The sequence below is a fragment of the Benincasa hispida genome, chromosome 7 (genome assembly GCF_027475165.1).
Source record: "Benincasa hispida cultivar pf3 chromosome 7, pf3_genome.v1.1, whole genome shotgun sequence".
In the NCBI taxonomy this organism is placed as follows: Eukaryota; Viridiplantae; Streptophyta; class Magnoliopsida; order Cucurbitales; family Cucurbitaceae; genus Benincasa; species Benincasa hispida.
Window position 1 is genome coordinate 52,012,207 of NC_143484.1, and position 27,875 is coordinate 52,040,081.

The 27,875-nt window shown below is 37.1% G+C and overlaps 3 protein-coding genes and 1 long non-coding RNA gene across 5 annotated transcripts; 1 reads left to right on the plus strand and 3 right to left on the minus strand.

The window, feature by feature from the left end:
- Positions 1-147: 147 nt before the first annotated feature.
- On the minus strand, positions 148-2,467 carry LOC120081923 (uncharacterized). The gene is made up of 5 exons (XM_039037107.2): positions 1,972-2,467; positions 1,202-1,788; positions 867-975; positions 481-801; positions 148-401 (listed from the first exon to the last, which is right to left on the minus strand). Exons 1-5 carry the CDS (start codon positions 2,122-2,124, stop codon positions 327-329), a joined length of 1,245 nt encoding a protein of 414 aa, XP_038893035.1. The 5' UTR covers positions 2,125-2,467; the 3' UTR covers positions 148-326.
- A 1,400-nt stretch (positions 2,468-3,867) lies between these two features.
- On the minus strand, positions 3,868-9,841 carry LOC120081511 (Armadillo/beta-catenin-like repeat family protein). The gene is made up of 4 exons (XM_039036461.2): positions 9,531-9,841; positions 7,860-9,148; positions 6,046-6,352; positions 3,868-5,816 (listed from the first exon to the last, which is right to left on the minus strand). The coding sequence occupies exons 2-4, from the start codon at positions 9,006-9,008 to the stop codon at positions 4,216-4,218; spliced, it is 3,057 nt and encodes a 1,018-aa protein (XP_038892389.1). The 5' UTR covers positions 9,009-9,148; positions 9,531-9,841; the 3' UTR covers positions 3,868-4,215.
- Positions 9,035-10,060, plus strand: LOC150035236 (uncharacterized). Its single transcript, XR_016530695.1, has 2 exons — positions 9,035-9,218; positions 9,754-10,060. It is a non-coding gene; the product is annotated as an uncharacterized LOC150035236 (long non-coding RNA).
- A 353-nt stretch (positions 10,061-10,413) lies between these two features.
- MGP3 (male gametophyte defective 3) lies at positions 10,414-19,419 on the minus strand. Of its 2 annotated transcripts, XR_016530694.1 has the most exons (20): positions 18,366-19,419; positions 17,521-17,739; positions 17,258-17,391; positions 17,046-17,112; positions 16,802-16,860; positions 16,483-16,600; positions 16,020-16,133; positions 15,783-15,914; positions 15,286-15,702; positions 15,074-15,124; positions 14,653-14,723; positions 14,077-14,161; positions 13,811-13,969; positions 13,542-13,616; positions 12,282-12,371; positions 12,125-12,172; positions 11,650-11,764; positions 11,447-11,550; positions 10,957-11,236; positions 10,414-10,854 (listed from the first exon to the last, which is right to left on the minus strand). XR_016530694.1 is itself a non-coding variant. In XM_039036462.2 (19 exons), the coding sequence occupies exons 1-19, from the start codon at positions 19,119-19,121 to the stop codon at positions 11,126-11,128; spliced, it is 2,925 nt and encodes a 974-aa protein (XP_038892390.1). In that variant the 5' UTR covers positions 19,122-19,419; the 3' UTR covers positions 10,414-11,125. The 2 variants fall into 2 exon arrangements, 1 of the variants encoding a protein (XP_038892390.1); XM_039036462.2 differs by having other exon boundaries at positions 10,414-11,236.
- Between the last annotated feature and the right edge of the window lie 8,456 nt (positions 19,420-27,875).

Here is a 27,875-nt window from a genome sequence, read left to right on the forward strand (position 1 = left end):
ACATTTCCTCGACTTAATAAGGTTTTCTTCTTCAATAAAAATGTGCCTCGCTGTTCCTCCACTTCTTAAGGTTTTAGAATAATGCATTGAAGTATGCTGCGAATTTCTTTCAAACTAAACCCGGTTTGCTCACATGAAGTGGTCAAGTGATAAGAAAAATCATAGTTGTAATTAAAGTTCTGTGCAACAGCCAAGCCACGTAAATTAATTAAAGCACATCCGAGAAAACAGAACGAAGAATGATGGAAACACTTCTCATGTCTTGTAGAAAGTATCAATCAACTGAGCACCATATACTATATAGAAACTCCAGATGAGAATTTGTATTACACTAGGGATGAACTTCGGTTATCTTCTTGGGATGGTTCAATGGATACCCCTGGAGCTTGCGGCTGGCGGCTCTGTATCATGTGAAAGAATGCATAATGAAGATATGATCTTAATACTGGAGAATAGGATAGAGGCAACGGCAACTGTTACCTGTATTTTTGTACAGATCTCAATTACTTCAGAAAGAGGCGCCCAGTCCCCAAAGTTCCGCTCAATAAACTGGTAAGCAATACCACGCTTTGCTGAGCCAAGAATGAACAGACCACCCTTAATTTCTCCTTCTCCATTGAAATTTTGCTTCACTCCCATTGCTTTTGCACGCTTATAATTTGCTATGGCCCGGGGGTTGAAAAGAAATCCGAATAGGAATTTTTCCTTCATCAATTTACCACCACCTAGAGCTTTGAAGAATCCTCTGCCTTGGTCAAAGATTACAGTGCCTCCCCAGTACCGGGGCCAGAAGTCCTTCACCTGCATCACTACAATTCAGTCAAACAGATAGGGATGCGTTAAAGGAGCTAAAGTCTTATGAATACCTCTGATTCTATGTGTTCATGAATTACAGCGAATAGTTGGTATCCTAGTGCATCAAATATCGGTTTTCTGGCATATAGCTGGTGAGCTTCTGCTCTGCACATTATGCACCTGTTTTCAAACTAAAAAGATATTAGATGTCCCTTTCCCTCAAGATGGCTCAAACACCAATGACAATATCAAATAGTGATATGAAACTCATCTACAGACACTAGGAAGTTTCCTTTCTTTTTTGCTTTTTAAGTTTATGCATCAAGTTTAAATCATCTTCTTCATGAATAAAACTTATCTGTCTACAACTTAAAACCAGGTCTTGAAGTAACATGCTTAAACTTACCCAGGACGTCTAATACAGAGGATAATGGCTGGCTTATCCTGCCATAGTGCTGATGCTTTCATCGGGGGAGTCTTAGTCTTCACCAAACGCTCCATTCCAATCTTATACTCTGGAGTTAATTTCTGAATGGAGATATTTTCAATGGCAGAATAAGGAGCAATTTTATCAACAATATGAGAAGGTTGCACACAACCACATGCTATATGACGAGCTAGTTCTGTTGCAACAATCCCCTTGAACACATAACCGTCTTCGATTTTAAATTCGCTCAGTGCTTGCTCAACTGTTTTATCCTGAAAGGTTCGGCTTCTCATACTCTGCATCCTCTTCGAGTTGTTAGACTGATAAGTCCTCTTGACACTTGTAGATGGGGAAGGGGCATCAAACTTTTTGGTCAAGGGATCCGCACATGAACTAATTCTATCATGGAAACGTGCAATATGACCTCTCTTCATTCGGAATTGAGATGTTAAATCCTCAACGCTTAAGCTTAGAAGTTCAGGCAAACATTTCCCGGAGGACTCTAGCTTATCTGCATACTGCATCAGAGATCTGTCATGCAGGTAAGTTCTTATCTCAATTGCTTCCTGTCATAGCAAAAGCCGTCTATGAGTACTGTTCAAAAGATTTTTTATTAGCTATATAAATTCATCAATTGGATGAATTATACGAAGGTTTCTACTTCAAAAATCATGTAAGATATAAACATCTGAAATTGCTTATTAGGGTGTGTCTCTGTAATAGAACTAAAAAAAGTACTGATTACCAACCTTTTGGTGTTGTGTCATATTGATTGCATCCATATCCTCGGAATTCATGACCTTCAATGTTGGTACATCATCCCAGCCTTCATCCATCAAAGTGGGAAGCAGATCCTTAAGAATCCCATTTCCCACAAAATCCTCCACAGAGAAAGAACCCATTTTCTTCAGAGGACGATTAATGATTCCTGCTGCTGAAACCTCTCTAGATAATAAGTTTGTTCTCACCTTTGATCTTTCACCTAGCCACTCCTGAGACTTGAGTATTATTATAGATAACAAGGCGAGTTTATAATATAAACAATGAACTCGCCTGAATATCGAGAAAAAGTCGACATCGAGATTTATTCAACTTTGAACAGAGGTCATATGTTGGTGGGGTTTTTCCACCACGCTGTCTTATCTAGAGACAAGTTCACATATGAACAATAAAACAGTGTGATGCATTTGATTTCGTCAATATCAAGGTTTTTCTTATTAACTGCTCTTTTTGCTGTTCATATTCATTTGTTTAGAGAATTGCTCAACAAATATTGCCAAAGTGGATGATGATAAGGATGTCAAATCTTGAATATCAATAAAAAGAATACTCCTAGCAAAATGAGACCAAGTCAGCATCCACCTCAAACAGAGACAATTGATATTATCAGAGATTAGATGAAAAGAGGAAAGATTTCAACTGCTACGGCCAAATCGAAGCACTTTTGATCGACAGAGATTACTTGAAAATAATATAAAGAAAAAGAAGATGATTCATGGTTGCTTGTTGTTCCATAATATATATATTTACATATTTATATATATATATGTATATGTAGGTGTGTATCTAAATGCTACAGTGGGTTGCAGTTGCCGGCCTTACACTTGCTTTATGTTATTGGGTTGAAGTTGAAAATACAGGTTTGCAGGCTTTGTTTAAGCAAGCTGACGTTTTAATTCTTGGAGTTTGTATGAATATTATTCTGAAAAATATTTTTCTATATTTAACAAACATTTAAGAAAATGTTTTCTTACAACACCTTCGTAAAAGAAAAGTTCCGATATTCTTACCAATTCAAGATTGCATTGTTATGATAATTACGTTTTCCAAAATAGTTTGAATGATCAACCATTAAATTATAAGTTCTTAGATTAATTGCGTCTACTTGGAACATGAACTTTTAAAAGTGTTTAATAAGTCTTTAGACTTATTATGAACGGTTACTTTTGTTTAAATCTTAAAATTTAAAAGTTGAAAAAAATTAATTATTATATTAGATATAGATTTGAATTTTATGATCTTTAAACTTTCAATAAGGCAGTTTAATAAGTCACCGATAAATTCAATTTTTTTAAAAAATCAATTGTTCTATTAGGTGTAAATTTAAATTTTTAATTTTGTATATGATATTTCGATACATTTTAAATAATTCAAAGGTAAAAATGGTTAAATTTATAATTTTGAAAGTTTACGAACTAAACAAACACAAACATCAATACATTAGTCGATGGCAAAATAGTATTGCTTATGAGGTTGCAAGACTGGTGGAGTTAGGATTTTCTAATCACAAATATGAACACTCAAATTTTTCTTAAAAAATCAAAATTGTAATTTAACCAACATATATATATATATATATATATGTAATATTTTGTAGAGTATATAATTATTTTTGGACAAATATCAATTTACACCTCTAAACTTTGGCGGTTATCAATTTAAACCTTAAACTTTCATAAAACTAAAAATTGTCTCTATTTAAACCTTTCATAAGTTAATCAATTTAAACTTTGAATTTGTACAAGTATATCAATTTAAACTTTGAAATTTCATAAGTATATCAATTTAAATTTTCTATCATGTTTTAGGATTTAAATTAATTTACTTATAAAAGTTTAAAGTTTAAATTGATCCAATTTTAACCATTTTTAAAATTAAAATATATAAATGGATACTTGCCCATTATTTTTCAAACGTTCATGATTCGTGAAGCAATGCCTAGAGGTCTCTTTCCAGTTGGGAATGATAAGACCTTTTCTGGGAAGAACTACTACACTACTACCTGTTTTTTATTCAGTGTCCAGGTCAGTCTTTTATTTGATCTTAATCCTGTATGCATTTCCTTTGCTAATCGTTCTAGGAATTTACAAGGTTTTCTCATGAATTGAATTCCATCTTGTCGGAGCAGTGTATGCCGGAGCTATTGACCGACGTTAATCAGCTTCACAAACGCAGCCAGCAGCAAATTCCGAGAAGTTACGAACAGGGTAAGATCATAGAGTATAATTAGGGGCAGAGAAATTTGGTACCATATTCAAATGGCTCAATATTTTTTCTGCTATTCCCTTCATCTCGCTGTCGCCTTGATGGGAAGCAGTAGCCAATATTGCAGGCAACGATCTGTCCTGTGATATACTGGAAAGAGATTCTTCCCCACCCTTGATCAAGAACTTCTCGATCAACCAGAATGATTTATGCCATACAGATTCTTGCTTATGGATCCTCACCACATTCAGGACATGCCTTATTGTGTCAAATTCGTTCAGCAGGCTCACACTTCTATCCAGATCCACTTTGTCATCCACAAGCGTACAAATGGCGGACAAAGCTGCCTCAACTATCTCTTCGTTCTCATTGTCTAAACACGTCAATAGCTTTTCAATTGCCTTCGCATGGACTAAACAGAATGTGTTTTGTGAAGAGCAAGCCCCTTTATGAACTGGGCATACTCGTAAGTTACCCTTCTTTGATGGACCTAGCGTTAGAAGCTTGGGTAAGTGGAGAAATTTCATTACCTTGTTGCTTTTATTGTTCAGGGGCTTGGATAGACTGGTGGATGCTGATGATAGTTTCTCCAACCCAATGGCGGATAGCCTTTGGACTTCATTGCTTGATGTTTGCACGAGCAGGTTAGCAAACACTGACGTAAAATTGTGAAATTTTGCTAGAAACAACATTTGTGGGTCGTAAAGTGTTGCTGTGAATCTGACAAGAATTCCCACTGAACCCTCTAGTAAAGCACTTGCATACCTGCCCATTCCTGTTCCACTGTTCTGTATTTGATTGATTGTTTGCAGGAGCTTGGGCACGATGTTCTTGTTTACAATAATGGTGTTGAGAGCTAGGCTCTCATGAGGTAGTTTTGCCAAGAATGTTGCTGAAAGTGTCTGCTTCTCTGTGATGTGGTTTGTCAAGGTAATGCTACTGATTAGGTTCTCCATTTGGTCACTGGTTTTGCAGAGTCTTTCTGCCATTGTGAAGCCCATGCAAGGGGACAGTGATATGAGCAGTTTTATTGCTGCAGCTCCAAGTTCTTCATCTGGACTATTTATGAAATCTATGAGGGTATCACATGCTTCAGTGTTTTTTACACCTGAAATAAGGGTGTCCTTTGGTTTTGGAGATTTTGTCAAGCATAATAGTATTCTGATGAGACTCGTGCTAAATTTAAATTCATCTGGGGTCGAGTTCTTGAGCAAGTCGATAATGTTGTAGACTACATAGTCTGAACTCATAGTGTAGCCATGAGCGTTAACTTGAAGTGTCTCAAGATCAAGACTGGATTCGCATATATTTGCCAGTATTTTAGTTGCTTCTGCTTTTGGGTCATTAAGTTCATCACAAATAGTACGAGTGAACATCTCTTCAGCCATGACTTGCACAGCTCCAGCTTTTGCAAGTGTTTTACCATTAGGCATGTGAGATGAAATTTGCAATAGAGCTTTAAATGCTGCCCTGCGAACAAATGTATCTCCTTCATGCACCATCTTGACAAGAACTGGAGAGGCCCTCTCAGCTACATACGACAAACAATCATGCCTAATGACAATCTCCCCAAGATAGCTTGCCATTTCTATTCTCATCCACTCACTACCTGTATTTTAAATAACTTAATTGACATATGGTGATTGAATTAGCAATATTTAATTTTGAGGTGAAGTGTGATAATTGAATTAGCAGTCAATTTCCATGCTACCTGTTATGTACATTTAATGATTTTCAACCTATAAGCCTCCAGATATATTTTGTATTATTCTGTACTAATTATTCTTCAAATTATGTGAAGGATGCTTATGTTGAGAGCGTGAGAATTTTACACACACCTTCAGTAAGATGCCTTATGAGGGGTTCCATGAGTCCACCTTCTGCCATAAGCTTGATATTTTTTGGAGATTTCTCTAAGTTTCTCAACGTTTCATCTGCCTTTTCTGAAGCAAATTCGTCGGACCTATTGTTCTTCATGATAATCAGCATCAAAATCCCCCCAGTTACTGAACCAATTGGATCTGACAATGTCTCGGATCTTGAAAGCTCAAACAACAGAAGCAAAGCTGTATCCCGAATGGACCTATGACTACTTGATAGTAGATTGATTATTCTTGACACGTCCAATTGGTTACAGATCGTTACCTGCATAAGAACAAAGAGTAAGGATGTGTCTCTACTACTCATTTTTGTTTGTTTTATTTTATTGTATTTTGAATTGCAAGGATTTATATTCTATTTTCCGTGGTTACTCATGTTATCTTTAACTCTAGGTATTTATGAATGTGCATAAATGCACAAGAAAGCGGAAGCAAGACTTGTGGGTGTTCAGTCTCAATTAAATCGTAGCCTAATGAACACAAGCCAGGGACTGATAACTAACAAAGGTACTGGTAGCTGATGTGGTAGAACTGTTTCCAGAAACTGATTTGGATGATGGTGTCATTCTGTCTAAAAAATGTAGCATTTTATATTGTACAAAAGGGGGAGGGAAACTTATTTCATTTCATGTTAATCAGTAATAGCAATGATTTTTTCCCCTCAATTTTCTCAACAAAAGCTTGATTTCTTTTAAAAGAAAAAGTAATGGCAATGATTTTACACGATGTCCTATGTTGACGAAAGAGAACTATTTTCCTGTGGCTTGTTTTTGAATCTTGGAATTGGAAGACTCGGCCATATAGTTTCTTATCAAGAGATTGGCGCCTATATGATGTAGTCCAAATAGCCTAAAGAAGTAATCCTCCAAGAATCAAACTTAGAATCTTGTGTTAGAATGATAATGTGTCATACAAGAGGGGGAAGGGAGACTCATGTTTATAGAGTTTTGGATAAATGAGGGTAAAAGTAGAATTAACCTAAATTATTACCCAATTAACCCTATTTTTCCTTCATCACTGTACATAATCTATCCTAATTGGTCGTAGATATCAGATGTTCATAATGATGGTTTAAAATACATGAAATGATCACTGGAAACTGATGGTTGTTGTAATGTTAAATATTTATCTTACAAGAACACACACACATAGAATTATAATTATTATTATATTAGAGGATTGACGAGAGAGAAAAACTTGGATTCTTTTCTTCTTTTTACCATTTTTGGTCGACGGTAGCTGAATCGTAATTGTTTAGATGATCGTTAACCTTATTTTACCAGTATCAATCCTAGTTTTTGTTTTTATAATTTTGATCTTTTAGGGGTGTTTGGGGTAAGGATTATAGTATGAAACCTGGAGAGTTGTGAAGTTGTAGGGCTTACAACGTAAGGAGTTAATAAAACATGCGATTGATGTTTTTTAGTTGTGAAGCCCACAAACTCTTTAGACAAGGAGTGAATCTCACAATTCCACTCTCCCCAACTCCATTTCCTTTGACCAAACACCCCCACAGTGGATTCTAAGTCTCTAGCATTCTTTTAGGCTAATGTTTATATTTCACTTTATTTCAATTGATTCATCTTAAAACTGATGGTACTTAGAAGTATGAACTTTTAGGATAAATTGCAAAAGCTATTTTCTTTCTCTATTCTTTAATCGTTTGCTTATTATTTTGTATGTGGTGGGGATATGGGAAGAGGGAGGGACTGCAGAGACATGACAGCTATCAATTGTGTATAATAATATGACAACTAGAATGAATTTTGAACCTTGTTTTCTTCATTGATTTCTGCCATTTGATGCAATAGCTCTAGAACTGCATATCTAACATCTCTGTCTCTGTACTCCAAAAAGTTAATGAGCAAAGGTAACATGCCAAAATTGAAGATCCGTTCTATGTTGAACTGCTTCCCTTTGCTGATACTCGACAGGTCTTTGATTGCCTCAAGCACCATATCATCTGAACTGGCTAAAGACAGTGCAGCCCTGGTGACTTTGATTGTTGCTATCTCATTGCGCTCCTTCCATTTTTCTATTGTAGACTTCAGAGCTCTGTTGGAATTGAAAGCTTTGGAGACAAGCTTTTGCCCCGTGACTGGGCAGAAAATTTCCTCGGATTCTTTGAACTCTTCAAGCCACTCAACAATTGCTTGCCTTTCATATGACACTCCTGTTTCTAAGCTAACTGGATCATCCATGATATTCTTTGTCAATGGGCAGATGAAGGTTTCAAAGAGAGGTTCTATGTAATGGTTCATTAAGGGTAGTTTTTCCATGGATGATGTAACATTTCTATACTTCATTTGGCTTCTTCTTCCGTTTGTATTTGACTCCGATACAACTGAGGATTGTGTATTGTTTGTGTCCCAGTCCATGTCAATGGGGTATAGATCTCTCTCTATAACTTCTGGTTCTTTTTCTGATTGTTCCTCCAAAGAAGTTTGAATCTCTTGTTTGTTCATAATGGCTTGAGCTTGGACAATTTTAGTGGATATATTCTTCATCTCATCTGAAAGTGATAGAATTGCCATTTTCACATAACTCTGTTCCTCAAATGTAGCGATTGCTATCTTGTTTAAGCATTCACCCATTTGTTTTATCACCTCTTCTAGTGGATTTATGATGCTAATTGGATCAGAATCTGAGACTGGTTGAATGCCATTTTGGAACTTCTCCACTAGTTCCTTTGCATGATTGATGCTTTTGTTTAGAGATTGGAGGATTTCATCAAATTTTATTGGGTCTATTGCCTGCAACTCCGCAACAGCCAAAGCTGCTCGATAAAAGTAGCTTCCAATCTCAATTAATTTTCCATGTTCTTCTTCCGTGCACGCTTTAGAATCTATGATTTCTGAGATGGAAGTTAAGATAAGTTCAGCCAAAGATATTTTTGGCTTTGTCGTCATTGCTCTCGACATAAATAGAGTTTTCCTCTCTCAGCTCATGGTGGCCATGTGACTTCAACAGTTTCCCTTTGAAGAATACACATTTCCTACCATATGCCACTGCTTGCTAGCTTTGATACACAATCAGTACAGCTGAAAGAATCAGCAATCATCTGCAAATTATGAAGATACAGAACTTTAGGGATCATCATTCAAATTCCAAATGGACTGGTGCAACTCAAGGTAAGGATTTTTTTAAGAATGTTATTCGCTTCAAATTGTGTGCTTATACAGAAAAATGTTCACAGACCTTTCCAGCATAAACCGTATATCTAAGAGAGGTCGTATTTCTTTGGGTTGGTAGTAATGGAATGGTTTCATTATCTAAAATGAAGAACATTTCCCACCAAAAGATCAGTCCAATAATACCACCGAACTCTTATGGTTAAAGAATTAAAAGAAAACCCTAATAACTATATTGACAAACGTAGGCCTAGAAAAGCAGATAAATTCAGATATTCTGTAATTAACAGTGAGTACAAAAGTTTGAGGTACCAAGATTCAGGCTTGAAGCTGCTGCTTCTGATATGATCCCAAACCCCTGTAGATCCTTGTCAGTTGGCTTCTTCTTGCTCAATAATTAAGTAATTATATACAGACCAGCTCTTGGATACTTTATTGAATCAAATTCCCAATTCAGCACTTCTATTACTTTCATGGATGTTTCTTCATGTTAATGTAATTTCCTTTCGGGAAATGATTTTTTATGTTCTTGGAGGTTGAAGAACTGATAGGGAAGACCGGAGTTTATGAAAAGACTGGGTCAGAATCCAGCAGGAGATTGAATGGACTAAATTGCAATTTTTAATGTTTCTTTATTAGAAGTATCACATAACTAAGAAAATGACGTCTCAGCTTAGTTGTTTGTTTCCTTGATTTAATATTTCTCTCATTCCCATGATCTTGATTCCCTATTGGTAGTTGGTATGTGGTTAATAGCAGTGTAGTTTTCTAGAGACTTGGCCATGATCTTTTAGAACGAGGTTGATTCCATCTATGATTATCAAATTCCAACCTTGAAGTTATGCAGACTGATTTTCACAAGATAGATTCTTAAACAGTGTTCTTCAGTGTGCTTTCAAGTTTTAAAACCTTTTGAAGGCAATGCAGGTTATGGTATGCTAAAAAATGAAAATTTAAAGCAACTTTTGAAATTGATCATCTTTTAGGTAGATGAGATTTGAACACTCCTGCTACAATTTGACCTTTTTCTAGAAAGTTTCTTACATCATTGGAACTTATTGGATTAAATTCTTCTTGCAATATTAATAAAATCTGTAAACGGCTAAAATCAAAATAGCAGGTACGACACATGGCCTAATTTACCTAAAACTTAGAGATAAATATAATCTGCCAAAGTGGTGCTGAATATCCCATATTTTGACCCCAACGAAAGTAGATACTATATTTCTTCGTTCGAACAGTGAATGAATAAATTATTTAAAACACAGAAACCAAAAAGAGGCCCCACAGCAAAACTTTCCTCGAACTTTACACAAATAATATGTAATAACTAAAAATTATGATTACACTTGAAACTACATGACAATACTCCAGCTGATCTTTGGAAGTGTCGTCTGTGAGTTTCCAGGAATCCGAAACCATGGAATAGGATGACCATGAATCTCTCCTCTTCAAATTAACAAGAGCTTGGGCCAAGGTCTTCCTTTGTCTATCACTTTGAAAGCCATGTCTGTCAGCATTGCTGAATCCCTGATTGGGTGCAGTGTATCCGAGCTTTCGTCAGAATCAGAGCACCATGAGGGTAGAAACTCTGTAGCTCCCTCCCAAATGCAGCATTTTCGTTATTATCTCAAGTCTGAGTGAATGTGTGAAAAGCAGATGAACTTCCAAGTTCCAAGATATGTGTATAGAATACCAAAATCTGAAGTATATGTACAAGTATCAGCACAGCACTGACCTTGACCAGTTTGACCCCAGGCCATGCTTGTCTCGTTCAAGAAGCAAACTTTACTTGCCTCCAGAGGCTGATTTCAATAAATCGCAGATTACTACCATTCCATAGGTCTGATGTTAACCACAGACATAGCAAATAAGAGAGCATCCAACTGAATCATTCTTAGATTGAACTAATTGAAGAAATAGGGAGACTGCAGAACATCTTTGAGATCGAAGTCTCCCCGATCAGGCAAGGGAGGAAATTTTAACGTGGGGAAGGACTTTTGGAAGTTCTCCAATAACTGTAAAGGAAAAAAAACCACTGGGTCTATAAGGGAAAGAAATTCCAGTACAGAAAAAGACGAGTAGAATATAGTTCTATTGATCCAAAGGTTTTGACTACAGGATAATATACAATCAATATATTTTATTTTATCAGAAGAAGAAAATAGTTTGCCTCCAACAACCAGGATAATTTAGTTGATCAAGTACACATGGGAAGAGATACTCACATTCTCCAGAATAGGGGCCTCATATAGCTCAACAAACTTTTCCCTAAGTATTCTGTTCATCTCATCAACATCGCATGCATGGGTCCAATATGAATCATGGACTCCTGTAATGGAACCGTAAGAAGATATATGATCACGAGTGAACAATGGAATTCACTGAGTTCGCTGAGATAAAGGACCCAGTTCGGAAAAATGAAGTGAACCTGCAAAGTTTAGGCCTGCTCTTTTGCAGGCGACTGCAGTCATCATCATATGAGAACCATCGAGGGAATGTACAAAATTTGGAGGAAATGCTGTTTTCTGACGTTTAGCCATGACCTACAGGAAATAATAAGAATTAACTGGCTGGTAACACATCCTGCAACCCAATTTCACTACTGCATACAGTGACCCTTAAGCGTCTCTCCAGACACCACAGACATGGAATGGTTTTGTGGGGTATTCGACAAAAATCTGAAAATGGTATAAACAGATTGAAATCCACCCAATAATGCCTGATCTGGTTTCCCTTATTTAACACAATATCAATCAGATTTTCAGGTCTAAATTTTATAAGTCAAACCAACAGATGGCCATTTTGACACATTAAAGAATTGGGCATTTTACTCTTGAAATGGATTATTTTTTTCCTTGATATGCTCCTTGCCCATAGCAAAGGAAAAATGGAATACTGGCTACCTTGTCAGTTTCTCGTTGTAGAGTCAACACTTGCAAGGACGTCTTGATCTGTAACAAGTCAAGTACAGCTCTTCAGTAAACAGGATCAACAATATAATCTCGTCCAAGTTGTATAAAGCTCAAAACACATAAATTTCACAAATTCAGTAGGCTTTACAAGTTGTCTTCCTAGTTGCCGGTAAGGTTGCACCACTGGTAGTCCAAGAGGAGTGGTCCATCGAACTGGCTGATTTTCTGAAGCTATTACCTGTGGAAAATTAAATGTGTGGACGTTCATAGAAAAGCTACATATCAATTGATTAGTAAGAAGGCAGAAGAACAATTACTAAAATACATAAAATATCAGATTTATAAGCTTAGTTATAAAATCAAGTTATTTGGAGTATCTATGGCTAAGAAGAGGGAGGATAAGTCACAAAGTTGAAGAAATATGGCGGGGATCACAATCCTTGGAGTTGTATTTCAAAAGTATGATCTTTGTTTGAAGACAAGAAAGCTCAAATGATGGGTGAAGGGTGAGGGTTCAAGGAAATATGACTAGTGAACCATCCATCGAAGTAAAAAGTCCCAATCTCTACACTTCGGCTCTAAGATGTCAAGGAAGGAATGCGTGAGAAATTGAAACCACATTGAGGAAATTTTTTAATTAGAAGAAATGTAATAGATTAGGAGGCTAAGGAGTTTGGAGATTTATTGACTGTAATGATTACTGAAGGATGTGGACAAGGTGGGAGATTCTATATGTTGGAACTGGAAGGTCGATGCATGAGTGTAGTTCTAAAAAAAACGTATAAAATCTATTTGCTTATCCATTTCTCCATACGGATGAAATCTATTCTCTTCTCCATGTACCTATATTTTTTATATACATCCACTCAGTGTCCCTTGCCAAAAACAAAACAAAAAACAAAAAGTTCGCACTTTTTTTCTCCTTGCACTCTTTTCTCCATGCACCTATATTATTTTATATACATATACACAGTGTGCCTTAAGTTTTTTCCTTTTTTTGCATCTTATACTTAAAAGCCTCAGAGGGCCACTGCACCTTAGTGCCTCAAACTTCAAAGAATACTGCAAATGACAAAACCCAAGACAATGGTGTTCTTTGTATAAATCTTATTTCAACAAGTTTAGATCGATTTGTAATAACAGATTATCTGTAGATAATTGGGATTGGGGTATTTACTTGTAGCTTTAATTTTCCTTTGGGAAATGTGGAGTAGGATATCTTGCATTGATACTTTTCAATAATCAGTGAAAACTGAAAAGTGTTTTCTTTTCAGAAACAAACAAAATTTACAAGAGGCAGGAAGACTAGCGAATAATTCCAACTTCAAGTTGGTGAGACTACAAACTTTATCAAAATAACTAAAATAATGAGGAGAGGACCATGATATCACTAACTGAGAAAACGCACCTTTGCACATTCACCAAGCCAGCTCATGATACTTCTTGCTGCTTCAAACATTTCCCCCAAAGCAGTCAAGGTAGTCTGCATGAGAACTCCTCAAATCAGCAGAATGTTCACGCACACACAAAGCAACACACACACACACACAAAGTCACAACTTTCTTGGAATTGAAAGAGAAAAGTTACGTAAAAGGAAGCAACACGCTGTTCACATGAATGCACATAGGCGCAAGGTGACATTTTTCTAACAAGCATATTGCAGTTTATTGACTCACTTTAGCTGCATAGCAAGAAGCCCCAAATAACTGTGCATCATCATCATCAGCAATGGATGCTCGTTCTTTCAACCTTCTTTTAATCTGATCTCGGGCACCAATATAAGTAACACCATACACTGATGTCATGACTGTTTGCTTCACCAGTTTACGATCCACCTAATTGCAGCCGCAGAAATATGAATCCATTAGAGGAAAAACATACAAGCAGCTATTACAAACATATCTTTAAAAAAAATCATCTCCTAGATTTATAGTTACCGGACCTGATTGATTAAGAATCTAGCATGCAACGCAAATGGATTACTAGCAGGATCTTTCTCTGCGTCACTTCGCATTATGTCAAGAACTCTGCATCCAGAAAAATACATAAATAAACATAGAAACTATATCCCGTCGGAAAGCCAAAAATGCTCTAAAACATAAGTTATTTTACTAACTTCTTATTACGTACTCAAAAAAAAAAATCCTTCTTATACATAAAAGGATTGAGAAAACTGTCTTAATTTGTATTTTTACTTCCATACTAGTTGAGGAACCGATCTTCGGAAGTAGAATGCAGAGAGCACGCAGTCACTTTAAGTTTATCTCAAATATCACTGCATTGGCTACGCTTATATTTTCTATAATTTGTAGAACCCCATTTATGAGGTCCCTTATCATAACGACCCGGATTCAAAATCTTTTTCAATTTACATGGAAAATTGAAAAACTAGGCATTGCCGCGCACTGGGTTATTAGACTCAACTTCCACATATAAAAAACATCAAGAAAAAGTTAAGGAAAAAAAAAAAATTAAGAACAATTAAAATAATCCTTCATACAATCAAACATGCAGCAACCTGGAAGCAATTTCCGAGTACACATCTGCGGGCTTATCACCTGCTACAAGGTTAACGGCTTCTGCTCCCAACTGAAAGAAAAATGACACAATATTAAATGCTAATAAGTAAACATTGGCCGTGCCATTTCAAAGAGTTTTTCTTTGTCAAAATTAAAGAATGCCCAAAAATACAGATGGATAAAAAGAAAGATTTCCATACTTGAAATAAACTGCTATTTGAGTATAGAAAATATTTTTAAATTTCTTCTTTGGTGGAGTATAAGAAGCATTACGTTCAGGGGTTCAACCAAGCAAGCATTGAAACATTTTCAATCCCCAAACATGCAGCATTAAGATATGGTAAAAATGGAAGTAGCTTCACTTCTTAGCTGACTCTGTATCTTAATCTTATCTAACTACAGAAATTGAAAGTTCTTTACCTTGTCCCTCCCAAGAGCTGCGTAGTGTTGCAAGCCATTGCAGGAACCATCCTGCCAAATTATGGGGAAATAAACAATGATAAACAGTTATCAGTACTGCAGAATAGCTATGTGGTCATGGCCTAGAAAGGGAGAGTCGGAGAGATAATAGCAAGAAACGAACAATAGATTAATAATTTGGGAACGAATAACAAAAATAATGAAAGTAGTACCTGATGTACAGGCATATGGGAAATAGTTGTTTCTGGCGAGGGACTTCTTAATGCCTCTGACAGATTAATACACACTGCTAAGCACTGAAAAGGATCCTCTGCACCCAACCACCAACGGTTTCCTTCAAGAGGCCTGTCTGCAGAATCAAAAATCTCATCCAAATGGTTCTCGGTAAATGATACTCGATCCTTAAAAGATAACTTATCCACACCACCACCATACAGATTTGCTAAATGTATCTTTAACCAACGTAACCCTGACTCTCCAAGAGGTCGTCCCTCTGCAAATTCTAGAATTCCTCGACACAAATCAGAACCAAGATGATTCAAATATGGATGCATGGGATATGCACGACCTCGAAAATCTAGGTTGTGAGGATAGTAAAAGCCGTCCTCCTCTTTCATTTTCCTGGCCACCTGCTCACAATAAAAGTAAATTCAAATATGTTTGACAAGCGGATTCAAATTTAAATTCAATTCATCAAATAAGTTCTTACCACAAGCTTAACCTCTGTTTCACACCGCTGTGAATGCCTCTCACTATTCTCCTTTTTCACAGCCTTGACTTTCCACTTCCATTTCCGAATTTCTGCTTCATCTTCCACGCTTGGCTCCTCTGGCAGAGGAACCTGTACACATTGAAGTTAAAGTTAAAGTTGCAAAAAAGATATAAATTTCGTAAGATATAAAAACATAAAAATAGGGACAAAAGGCATTCTACTCATGTAGCGTACATCTTCATGGTCAACCAAGTCAGCAAGACGACCACCATTAGCCCATATCCTGTCGATAATGCTAAGAACTCTTTTATTCACCCTCCATTTGGTTCTTCCAAGTGTATCAAGTGCCTAGAGATCCAAAATTTATTTTATGCGTCAAACAAAGATAGAAGCATAATTAATTCCATTTCCTTCATTTCTTATATTAAAAAAAAAATTGTAAAATTCCCCTTTCTATCATTGAAAAATAAAAACCTTCTCGTTTGTCTTAGTACTAAAAGTGATAAGTAGTAAACTCATTCTTTTGAAATCATGTGCCAAATCTTCGTAGCTATCAACATAGGATACCATTAGCCAAATGGTGTATCAGCTAAATTAGCTAATACAAGTATCCATAACCACAGTTATCAATAAAGACAAAACTTAATGGAATGAGGAGAATTATAAACTAGGATAGCAAACACTGGAACTCTCAGACCTCAAAAACAGGCTCTAATTGCTTTCTCGGGGCCCTTTTAACTGCTTCACGTTGCTGTTTTGCCCCATGTATTCGCATAACATATGATGGTAGGCATAAGTATGCCCCTTTGTCATATCTACACAAGATTGGCATATATCAAATACCAAACAGAACCAGCATATGACCAATGAAACTGAAGCTTCAAAGAATACGCATCATTCAAAACTTTACTCTCCAACAAAGGGTATATATAACATGAAACAAAGTTTTCAATCTCTAACTATTCATGAAAACTATTAGGAATTATTGAAATAGCTTTAAATATAGAGTTACCCACCCTGTCCAATTAAGAGGAGGCACCAGCATAGGCATATACGGAATGACGATGTGTCTAGCCTGAGACAAAACTGAAGACAATCACTAATCCAAGACATAAAATGAATAATTTTGAGAGAGAGAGTCTTGCAGGACTATAGGGTTGCATAATCAGATAACCATAAGAATGTCTAAGAACTATTTTCAGAAATGCAACCAAATTTACATCAAGTACGGAACAGGCCACAATATATAATTCTACTTACAGTTTTCTCCAGACCTTTGCGAACAAGTGGATCACATTCAATAACACCATATCTCTTGCTAGTCTTCCTACAAGAAGAAACCAAATATTGACAATTAGTATGAGTAGACTAGCAGTCCTGTAGTAGTAATACAGATCAGACATAGAACATGTAGAAAAATCCAAGTGAGATAAATATGAAAAATAAATCAAGAATGCAGAAGGTTTATTAACTGTCCTCCTTGTGTGACGTTTTTAAGAGTATGGACAAATGCGGGGCGAATATCAGGTGGACCTGCTCCTAACTGATCAACTGGAGGTTGAATGTAAGCTGTTTCCATCAACAACTGAATCAAACGGCAACCTACCTGAATTAAATAGTTTCTCATTGTTAATATGCATACCTCATATCTACCGTCACTCACGGCAAGCAGACAACAGAATTTACGTATTACTTCCAATTGAGACTCTGGACAAAAAAATGAAAAAACAGAGACCTTCACATGAGCATCCTGGCCCCAAGGCTTTAAATCATCATGCTCCTTGACTATCATCTTCACTTGCTGTAACTTCTGTTGTTTTATCAGTTTGGTGACTTTTTTCCTCAATCTGTCTTGATCTTTTGCTAGGTTCTCCTGTTGCGGCTCAGTTTCTTCTTCAATAATTTTTCCATTACTGTTCTTCTTTGTCTTCTCAAGGAATTTGTGTATTCTAACCTGCACCGTAGAAAAGAAAATCATCCAAATAAATGTTCAGATAATTTGACAGCGTTCCACTAAAAATGGCAATTAGCGTTCAGATGATGATGACCAAACAAGGACATGTATCTTACATATCTATATAAAAGAAAGAAAATTTGACAGAAAAAAGGTCAGAAAAATAGCTAATAATCGATAACTCTCGACATCGGGTGAAGGGGAAGAGACATGCAGGAGAAGTATTCATGCTGTACATTTCACCGTGGTGGTTCATACCACTTTCCCTCGCTAATTAGTGGGGTATGAAAATTGGAACTCAAACCACAAAGAAAGAAGTACATGCCAAGACAAAGATTTAGTATTGCATTAGCAATAAACTTCAAACTTGCAGGGGATCAGGATCAATCAAGGGCAAGACATTACAGAATTATGGTTAAGAAAATAAAAGAAAGATGAGAAACGAAAGGGCAAAAGAAGTACTAGATTAAACACAATTTTCATGTTAGATTAAACATAATTTTCATGCCAAAAGTAACCCATGCCTAGTTTTTCATTATAATCTCTGACAAACTTACTATCAATTGGAAACTTAAACCAAATACGAAAATGTAGACAATAAAAACAAGAATTTTAAACCATCCGACCTCTTGTTCAATTGCTTCTCCTATCTGACAAGCAGCTTGGACTACCCTGACACCACCATTTCCTACAGTGCTACTCATCAGCAACCCCATTAACTTATGCATTGTAACCACTGCCATCATATCTGCCGGTAGAAGATCAAAATAAGGAGCATGAGACACTCTACTCTTCTTATCCTTGCAAAATTCTTGGTCCGCAGCAATTGCATCACGCAAAGGTTCGAACCAACCAAGGAATAAAGACTTCATGTAAGGTAAATTGGGCACCAGCTTCTGCTCACACATATCCTTTAAAAGTTCTTGGTATTCTCTAGCAGCCTCTTCCCACGCTTCTGTCTCCATCTTTATCTGTCTCTTCCGTAGCGTATTGTACTTGGTTACCCCCACTCCATCGACCATATTCTTGGGCTGCTTAAAGTGAGACTCGATCTTCTCTTGCTTGCTTAGCTCTTCCAGCAATTCCTGAATTTCTTCGGAGCCCGATAAATCCTCCTCGGATATGGCTGCCTCAGCAGCAGTAGCGTAGCCGTTGGCATGGTTTAGAACCCCATAAAAAGCTACCGGATTGCTTGAATGTGGGAAACTGGAGTTCGTAAATCCAACTTTGTGGGGATGGAGAAAGCTGATTCTACGAGAAACCGCTGATTGGCAACATGTGTTCAAGCTTTCGAGCGTCCTGGAAGATCTAATAGAAGACGACAACTCGGAGAAGAACGTAGTCTTCCTTGAAGCAATTCTTTTGACAATGTTTCTCCACATTCTTTGGTTCCAGGGATTCCCAATTCCTGAAACAACGAGTTCAAGCAATCCAGAAGGCTGTTGATGGATATGGAGAAGATGAAAATATGATGGTTCACAAACGCAGCTTCTCCGAAATACTTTCAGGAAATGAGAAACTGAGCAAACAAGCTTGAAGACGAGGAATTCAAAGAGAAAAGGGAAGGAGCGAAGGTAAGGATCTCAAAATAGTGGGAGAATGGGGAAGAGAGCCAATGTGGCCGCCATTAAACCCTCCTTAAACCTACGTTGTCGTCAACATTTTGCTTCAGAACGGGTCAAAACCCGACCCATTCCGTGCCCCTCTTGTAGTATTGGGCCTAATGGGATTACCCAGAACGGGCCTTTAAAGGTCTAATTTTAAATTTGATACTCAATTTTCACACTCTAAAGTTTGATGATATAATTATGAAGGTCACCTTGTTTCGTACAATTTATTTTTAAATATTTTGATAAAAGTCTCATCACCACATATTTTTTCGACAATCCTAAATGGAAAGATTGAAATTATATTGTAGTTTTTGAAAATATGTAGGAAATTTTGGTACTTTTGAAAATATTTAGAAAAATATTGTAGACTTCTAATTAATTTCATTTTCTCTTCTCTCCTCTCTCGGTTTCCAATAATCTTCACTCACGACTCACATTTTTTCTTCTCTTTCTTCTTTCCCTTTCTCTTTCTCCCCTCAATCTTTCTTATTCTTCATTCTACCATTTCTCCTTCATTTTTCTTCATTTAAAAGAGTTAACCTAAACCCTGACTTTTTTTCACAATTTGAACTATTATCTTGAATGACTCAACTGATTTGAACAATTACCTCAAATAAAAAGAAAGTTTGAACACCAAATATTTATCAAATCAATTTAATTAACTATAAACCCCAAATATTAGGTTATCGACTTTAGATTTATTTTATTAACTTCAATTGAATCTTTTTGTGGAAGTTCTAATTTTAATTTGATTTTATGGTGGGGAATGATAGTCCTTTTTAAATTCGTTCGTCTTGTGAAAAAGAAGAGAGAACAAGAGAATATAAGAATTAAATGTCAAAATTTAAATGTTCTTAAATCAACAGGTCCATTTAAAAAATTCAAATAATTATGAAGTTAATTTTAAAAGTGATAAAAAATAGTGAGACATAATTAATTATAACTTATTTAATTATTTTGTTTATTAACATACATTAACAATAAAGACAAATAATGAATATTTAATTAACTATATCTTAAGACACATATCCTTAGACAAAGTGACTCTATGCCTGAATGGCAGTCCCCTCTTAGAGTCCTACATCGAGTACTTGAGCAACATCTTATCAATGTACAATGCCTGAGACGGTATTAGCACTTTGTTCTTGCGATCCCGAAAGATCTGTATACCTAGAACAAACTGAGCCTCTCCCAAATCTTTCATTTGGAATTGGGTCGCTAGCCAGTTCTTAACTGCAATTAGTAGACCTACATCATTCCCAATGAGTAGGATATCATCTACGTACAACACTAAGAATACTACAGAAGCATTGATGATCTTCTTGTAGACATAAGGTTCATCAACATTTTGGTCAAAGCCATACGACTTGATCGTAGTATCAAACCGTATGTTCCAAGATCGAGACGTCTGTTTCAGCCCATAAATGGACCGATTCAGTTTGCAAACCTTTTGATCTTGACCTTGGGCTATGAATCCCTTGGGTTGCACCATGTAAATGGTTTTCTCAAGATTTCCATTCAGAAAGGTCGTCTTGACATCCATTTGCCGGATCTCATAATTATAATAAGCTGCAATGGACAGGAGGATGCGGATCGACTTTAACATGGCAACAGACGAGAAAGTCTCCTCATAGTCGACTCTCTCTACCTAGGTATAACCCTTTGCCACAAGTCGAGCCTTGAAGGTCTATACCTTCCCATTAACACCCCGTTTGTACTTGTAGATCTATTTATAACCTATAGGTCTTACCCCATCAGGCTGATCTACAAGATCCCATACTGAGTTGAAGTATATCGACTCCATCTCCAGATCCATGGCCTTGACCCATTCATCCTGGTCAACATCCTCCATTACCTTCTTATAAAACAACGGATCCTCAACATTGCCATCTGCTACCATAGTAAGGATTTTTGTGAAACTTAGATAGCGAACGAGCGGGTTTGCAACCCTCCCACTACGTCGAGGTTTACTCAACTCTTGAGGTGGAACCGACCTACTGGATAAACTCCCATCAACAACTCCTGTTGATGTAGCAGACTCTTCAACAACTCTTATTAAAGTTTCAATAGTTTCATTGGAAAGCTCACGTAACACGATTTTACTTCGTAGATTGTGCTCCCTTATATGATCCTCCTCCAGGATAGTAGCATTTGTTGAAATAAACACCCTATTTTTCGTCGGATCATAAAAATAACCCCCTCGTGTATTTTGGGGTAGCCTACAAAGAGACATAAACTCGACTGTGGTTCCAACTTCTTGGGATTAGCCTCAAGCACATGTGCAGGGTAACCTGCGTGACGTAAACTAGCTTTACGCCCGTTCCATAACTCCAGAGGTGTTTTCGCAACACTTTTGAAGGGAACACAGTTGAGTATGTATACAATAGTCTCCACTGCGAAACCCAAAACGAGTCTGGTAAGGAAGCGTAACTCATCATCGAACGAACCATGTCTAACAAGGTCCTATTTCTCCTCTCCGCTACACCATTTTGCTGAGGTGTACCCGGCTCTGAGAGTTGGAAAACGATTCCATGTTGTATTAAATAGTCCTAGAATGTTAAGTCCAAAAACTCTCCACCTAGATCCGATCAAAGTGTTTTAATCCGTCTATCCAATGCATTTTCAACTTCAGTCTTGAACTCTTTGAACTTTTCAAAAGATTTAGACTTCCATTGCATAAGATAAACATACCCGTACCTGGAGTAATCATCAATAAAACTGATAAAATACTCATAGCCACCTCGGGCTCGCACATTCATAGGACCACAAAGGTCAGAATGTACTAACTCAAGAGGCTCCTTGGCTTTATAACTTTTTCCAGTAAAAGGTCATTTAATCATTTTACCCTTAAGGCAAGATTCGCACACTGGTAAAGATTTTTCTTCTAGCTCACTTAGAAGTCTATTCTTCACCAATCTCTCAATCCTATTGAGATTGATGTGCCCTAAACGAAGATGCCAAAGTTGGGCATTTTCTTTTGGAGAAATACGTCGACCTTTTGATTGAGTTACGACAGTTTTAAACAATTTAGTATTATGGAGGGAATTAATGGCTAACGGCCTTAGCACATATAAATTTGATTCCAGATTTGCTGTGCAAATAAAAACACCATCTTTATGAATAAACGCTTTATCCACATTAAAAGAGACGGTATATTTACATTGCAATAAACACTTTACAGAAATAAGGTTCCTCTTTATTTTGTGAACAATATATACATCATTCAAAACTAGAAACCTATTATGTAAAGCTAATTGGAGCCCTCCCACTGCCATAGTTGAGACGATGTGTCTGGTGCCTACTCGCATCGTCATCTCACCAGCCTCCAGCTGTCGCCAAGATCTAATCCCCTGAAAAGAAGAACAAACGTGATTAGTGGCGCCCGAATCAATTATCCAGGCTGAATCATCATTCTCCACTAAACAAGTTTCAAGAACTAGTAAATCATATTTACCTTTATCGGCCTTGGCCTTAACCTTGGCTGCTTTATTCTCTTTCAGATACCGAGGACAGTTCCTCTTCCAGTGTCCATCTTGGTTGTAGTGGAAACACTTTTCCTTAGAAACCGGTGGACGCCTCCTAGGGGCAACAAATGGTGGGTTAGCAGGTGCCTTCTCTTTTCCCTTACCACCCTTATTTGTCTTTCCCTTTCCAAAGTTAGAAGTAGAAGATGCAGACTTCGTTCCTGAGGTCAAATCTCTATGGAATATCCTGGAGGATGAAGCAACATTTGCCTCACTTTCTTCCTTTCCTTACTTTTCAGTAAAGATTGGTAGGTCTGCAACTCGTTGAGGAGATTTGTAAGGTTATATTTCACTTTGTTAAGAATCACATTGCTTACAAAGTGCAGGAAGCTTTCCGGCAAAGAATGCAGGATTATGCTAACCTGACTGTCCTAATCGATGGTAGACCCATTCAACTCTGCCACATTAAAGTGGACCATCATGTTAAGCACATGTTCACGAACAGAGGTGCCTTTTTCCATTTTGGAGTTGAATATGTACTTAAGAGCCTCATGCATAAGCTGTTCAAACGGTTGTCCAAACATCCCCCATAGGGACTCCATGATCTCATGCACTGAGACCATAGGGCATAGGCTCATGTTTCTTGGCCATGACTTTAGAAATACTTCCCAAGATGTAGGCTCGGACCTTCTCATTCGCCCTTGTCCATCGCTCATATGCCTCCTGAATATTTCAAGCGGCATTAAAGTTGGAATAGGAGGACAAACCTCCATGAGAGCGAACATGAGATCTTCGATGATTAGGATCGACCCGATCATGTGTTTCCATGTTGAAAAAGTTGCTGAAAATACGAAAAAAACTTTATTAGATTTTGCTAAACCACTTTTAAACCAATCAGTTTTGCAAAACAGTTTCAAGTACCCTAAGTTATAGACTTCTATTTTGCAATGATGCCCTAGTGAGATAGGACAAACGTCACCGGTGGGGTGATCAGTTGCCCCTTCGCTGGGATGTGACATTCTCAACCATTAGGCAGAACCAACTCTTGGAACTAAACCTAACAGCCACTATTTTTCGATCCATAATCATTAACCTTTAACTATTCCGCGTAAGTGTGACCCCTCGCTTTCGGTGCCAGAGTCTCGCCCTAATGAGCCCACCATAGGGAAGAAGCAGATTAGGACAAAAGACTAAGTTACCTTATCCTCTCATAGATAAAGAAACGCACAAAACTGCCATTCTTTAGGGAGACACTTCCAGGGTGCCTCGAGGCGATGCACAGTAACTTTATTCAACTTAACAAGGGAGACCGAAAGATATGCTGTTGCACTTCCTACTCCCACTTACTATGAACATTTTCTCCATCCACCTTGATATTGACCTATCCAACACCATCCATTAAGGGGACATGCCAAAGGTGCCATGAGGCCGAGGGTAGATCTCACGGTGTGGACTATTTAGGAGAAACATGAAAGGTTTAAGTGAAGCATCTTATGCCCCAAGTACCTCCCACTGAATGTTCTACCTAGGGTTCATTAACCTAGACAATCCGGCTACTGATTTTAGTCTAAGTTATCTTTTTAAATTGTGCTCATAAACAACGTTTGTCTATGAAATATGAACAAGTTCAAGTAATCACATTTAAACACTTTAATGGACTATTCTTAACTTGCATGCATGCATCAAATCTATCTAATTCACCTTTCCAGGTAAGTTCCTAAGTATGGGTGTTACATTTCTGTCAACTTAAATACCCCAACCTAGACATAACCCGCCTTAGACAAAAAGTCCCTTATAGATAGATTTGCTACACTTTAACCTTTTATTAGCCAATTTAATCCTATTAAATTGATTAAAAGATTAAAGCCTTAGGGTTGCTAATCGTATTAGAACCGTGATCTTAGGTCTATGTGATCCAAGTTTTAAACGCTTTAAAACCATGAATTAAACCTAAGTGAGCATGCATGTCTTTCTTATTTCTTTTAGTTCTAATTTCTCTTTAACTTTTAAAAAGAAACAACTAAAACCATTGCGTACAACGAGGTATTTATAACATTTATAAAGTAACCTATGTGTCATGCTTCATGCAATTTTCGGTCATTACTATACATAACTTTTATATAACGCGTAACAACCAAGCAAACATGTTATCATTCACCCTTATACTATAACAATTATAATATAAAGATGATGCATGTCAGTGCTTTTTATGCATGTATAAATATAACTCTTATATTATATGATGCATGAGCATGCTCTTACATAATTAAATCATGCTTCTCTAAATTATAACAATTACAATATAGAGTTGATGCATGATTATTGCATAACCTAAGGTGGGATTTACTATATGTGCATACCATATGACATATAAAAAACATACATCACATGTAATAAGTAAATAAAAGATTAATGGACCAAGATGAGCCTTTATAAAGACCGAAATGAAATAACCCTATCTATTACATTTTTCATCGAGCAAATCGGTTTCCAGGCGAACTGGGTCTTGAACTGCCAGGAGGACTCCATCGTGTAGTAAACACCGTAGGTAGACGATTGTCCAACGAGCACTAGACGATAGAAGCAAAATTAAATGATCACGTAAATGAGAACAAGGCTGCGAAGCCTGATCATTTATGCGATCGCTTAACGCGGTGATAGGTAAACGATTTACCTTGCGTTAATAAGCGATCATTTAGTCAGTTACTAAGTGATGAAGCTTGCTAACCTAAATGATCGTCCAATGCGCGTGTATGTTAAACAATACATGAGCATCGCTTCGTCTACACGATGCGATACTCAACGATCACGTACCCAATCGTCAATATGATGCGATCAATCCTTGATCGCATACCCCATCATTTAACCAATGCGATCAACAACGATCGCGTATTCCATCTTCTGCACGATGCGATCAACCTTTGATCGTCTCCTTCCTCGAAGAACCGCAATGCTTGCTCTGATCTTCTTCACGAACGACTCAAAACTCAAACAGACTTTGAATACACACTTGATAACGATTATTAATGCCCAAAAACACAGAGGCCTTTACAAACAACCGCAAATGTAAAAGAATTAAATTAGACCGAGGCTACCATCCATGAAAACATCCATTAATCTGGCACATCCACAACAATTTAACAATTAAACGATGAAGAAATGCACCCACCAAGAACGTAAATGTAATTTCATTGCAACATATGAAATTGGAGTATCAGAACCTGACTCTGATACCAATTGAAGGATATCTTAACGAAGAGTTCCATGGGCGCGTTCGGATCGCTTCAATTTCACCGTGACCGAAATACACCATATAAATTCAAACACACAATTATGCAAACAAACAGTAATTAATGACATGTTTTGAACACTAAAATGTAAGGGAACGAGTTCTCATACCTGTTGAAGATGCTCTTCAAGCTATGGAACTCAACGTAGTGGAAGACCTCTACCCGATCAACCAATGCCTAGCAAATTCGTCGACTACAGCAGCACGAACAACCGCAAACCAATGAACGCAGCGGGGCTGACACCACCAGAAAGGAACCCTAGGTATTCTCGAAGTGAGAACCCAAAGCGTGGTCTTTGGTGAGTTTGGTAGAAGTAGGAGGAAGAACTGATCGTATAGGTGATAAGTAAGTGGAGAGAATATGAAGCTATCGCATAACAAAATGCTTATCGCTTAGAAGAAACCACACGATCGTGTAGATTTTACTAAACGATCGTTTAGAAAACAGTAGGCAATCGTTTAGCAAACAGGACACACTATACGATCATTTAGGAAAGCTAACCAATCGTTTAAGACTTAGTGTGCGATCGTTTAGGTGCTAGATAGGTGATCGTTTACGTTTTCACACCAACACAAACCTTCCGATCTTTTTCCGAACTCTTCAAAATGAAACAAATTTCATTTTTATTCATCAATTACAATAACCGACGCTGTTCCCCATTAACGCACGTCCGAGAATGATTTTAGGTTAATTATCATATAATTAACCAATTAAATTAATAAATATAATCCTAATATATTTTTACCCTATAGTTTGATATCACATATATACTATAGTCATTTCTCCTCTACTTGATATAAATCATATTTATAACTAATTTCCTCCAAAATAGTGTATCTCATACATTTAGCCAATTATTAACTCGTCCAATTATATCATATATAATCAAACTTCCTCTTGTCAATTTGAACATTTCAAATTAACCCAAGCACTAATTCTCAACTTTATCTAAGCTATCCAGGGGACCTAATGGACTTGTGGCTCGAAGCTCCAACAGTCCGTGAATAGCTGACTAAACTCTTTAACCACAAGATCCACCATCTGTTAACTGTCAGACATTCTACTAAAGACCAACATTTGAACTCTTCTTACCACAAATATATTTCTGTGTCCATCGGATATAACCAATCATAAGTACAATGATCCTTCACAGATGCTCGTAAGTACAGCTGGCCCAAATTACCGTTTTGACCCTATAGTTACATCTCAATCCTTAAGTACCATTGATTCTTCTAATGAACAATACAACATAGTCCAAATATGTGTGAACACCTCTCGGGCCAAGAGAAGGTGTGTAGCGCCACATTGTTCAATCCCTGGAATCAGCCCTTAAGGGAGCTATCTATCTACTTACCTCTGTCTCGAGGAAGGAGTGAATTCCATCTTGTGTAGCTAAGTTCCCAGCTCCCAAATCAGAAGAATCCCCAAAATGGTAGATTTGAATCGGCAACCTGGCCACTCACACCCATACAAATCAAAGGACCACCCTCAATGGCAGGAGTTCCCAAATCACTTAGGATTGAGGTCATGTTACCTATGGTCATCCTAGTGAAATGAAGTCTCTGACATGAACGGTGTTATATAACGAGACGTTAATACTTCGTGGTCAGGTCTTATACAAACTCTTTGTATAGGACGCCTCCGCTCACATGTTCCCAACACAAATGATCAAGATCAGACCATCTGTGACAAGTCACAACAATTGTGACCATTCCACAAAGCGGGTCGCATTCGTAGCGTTACCAGGATAAGGTTTCCCTCCTATATCCTTA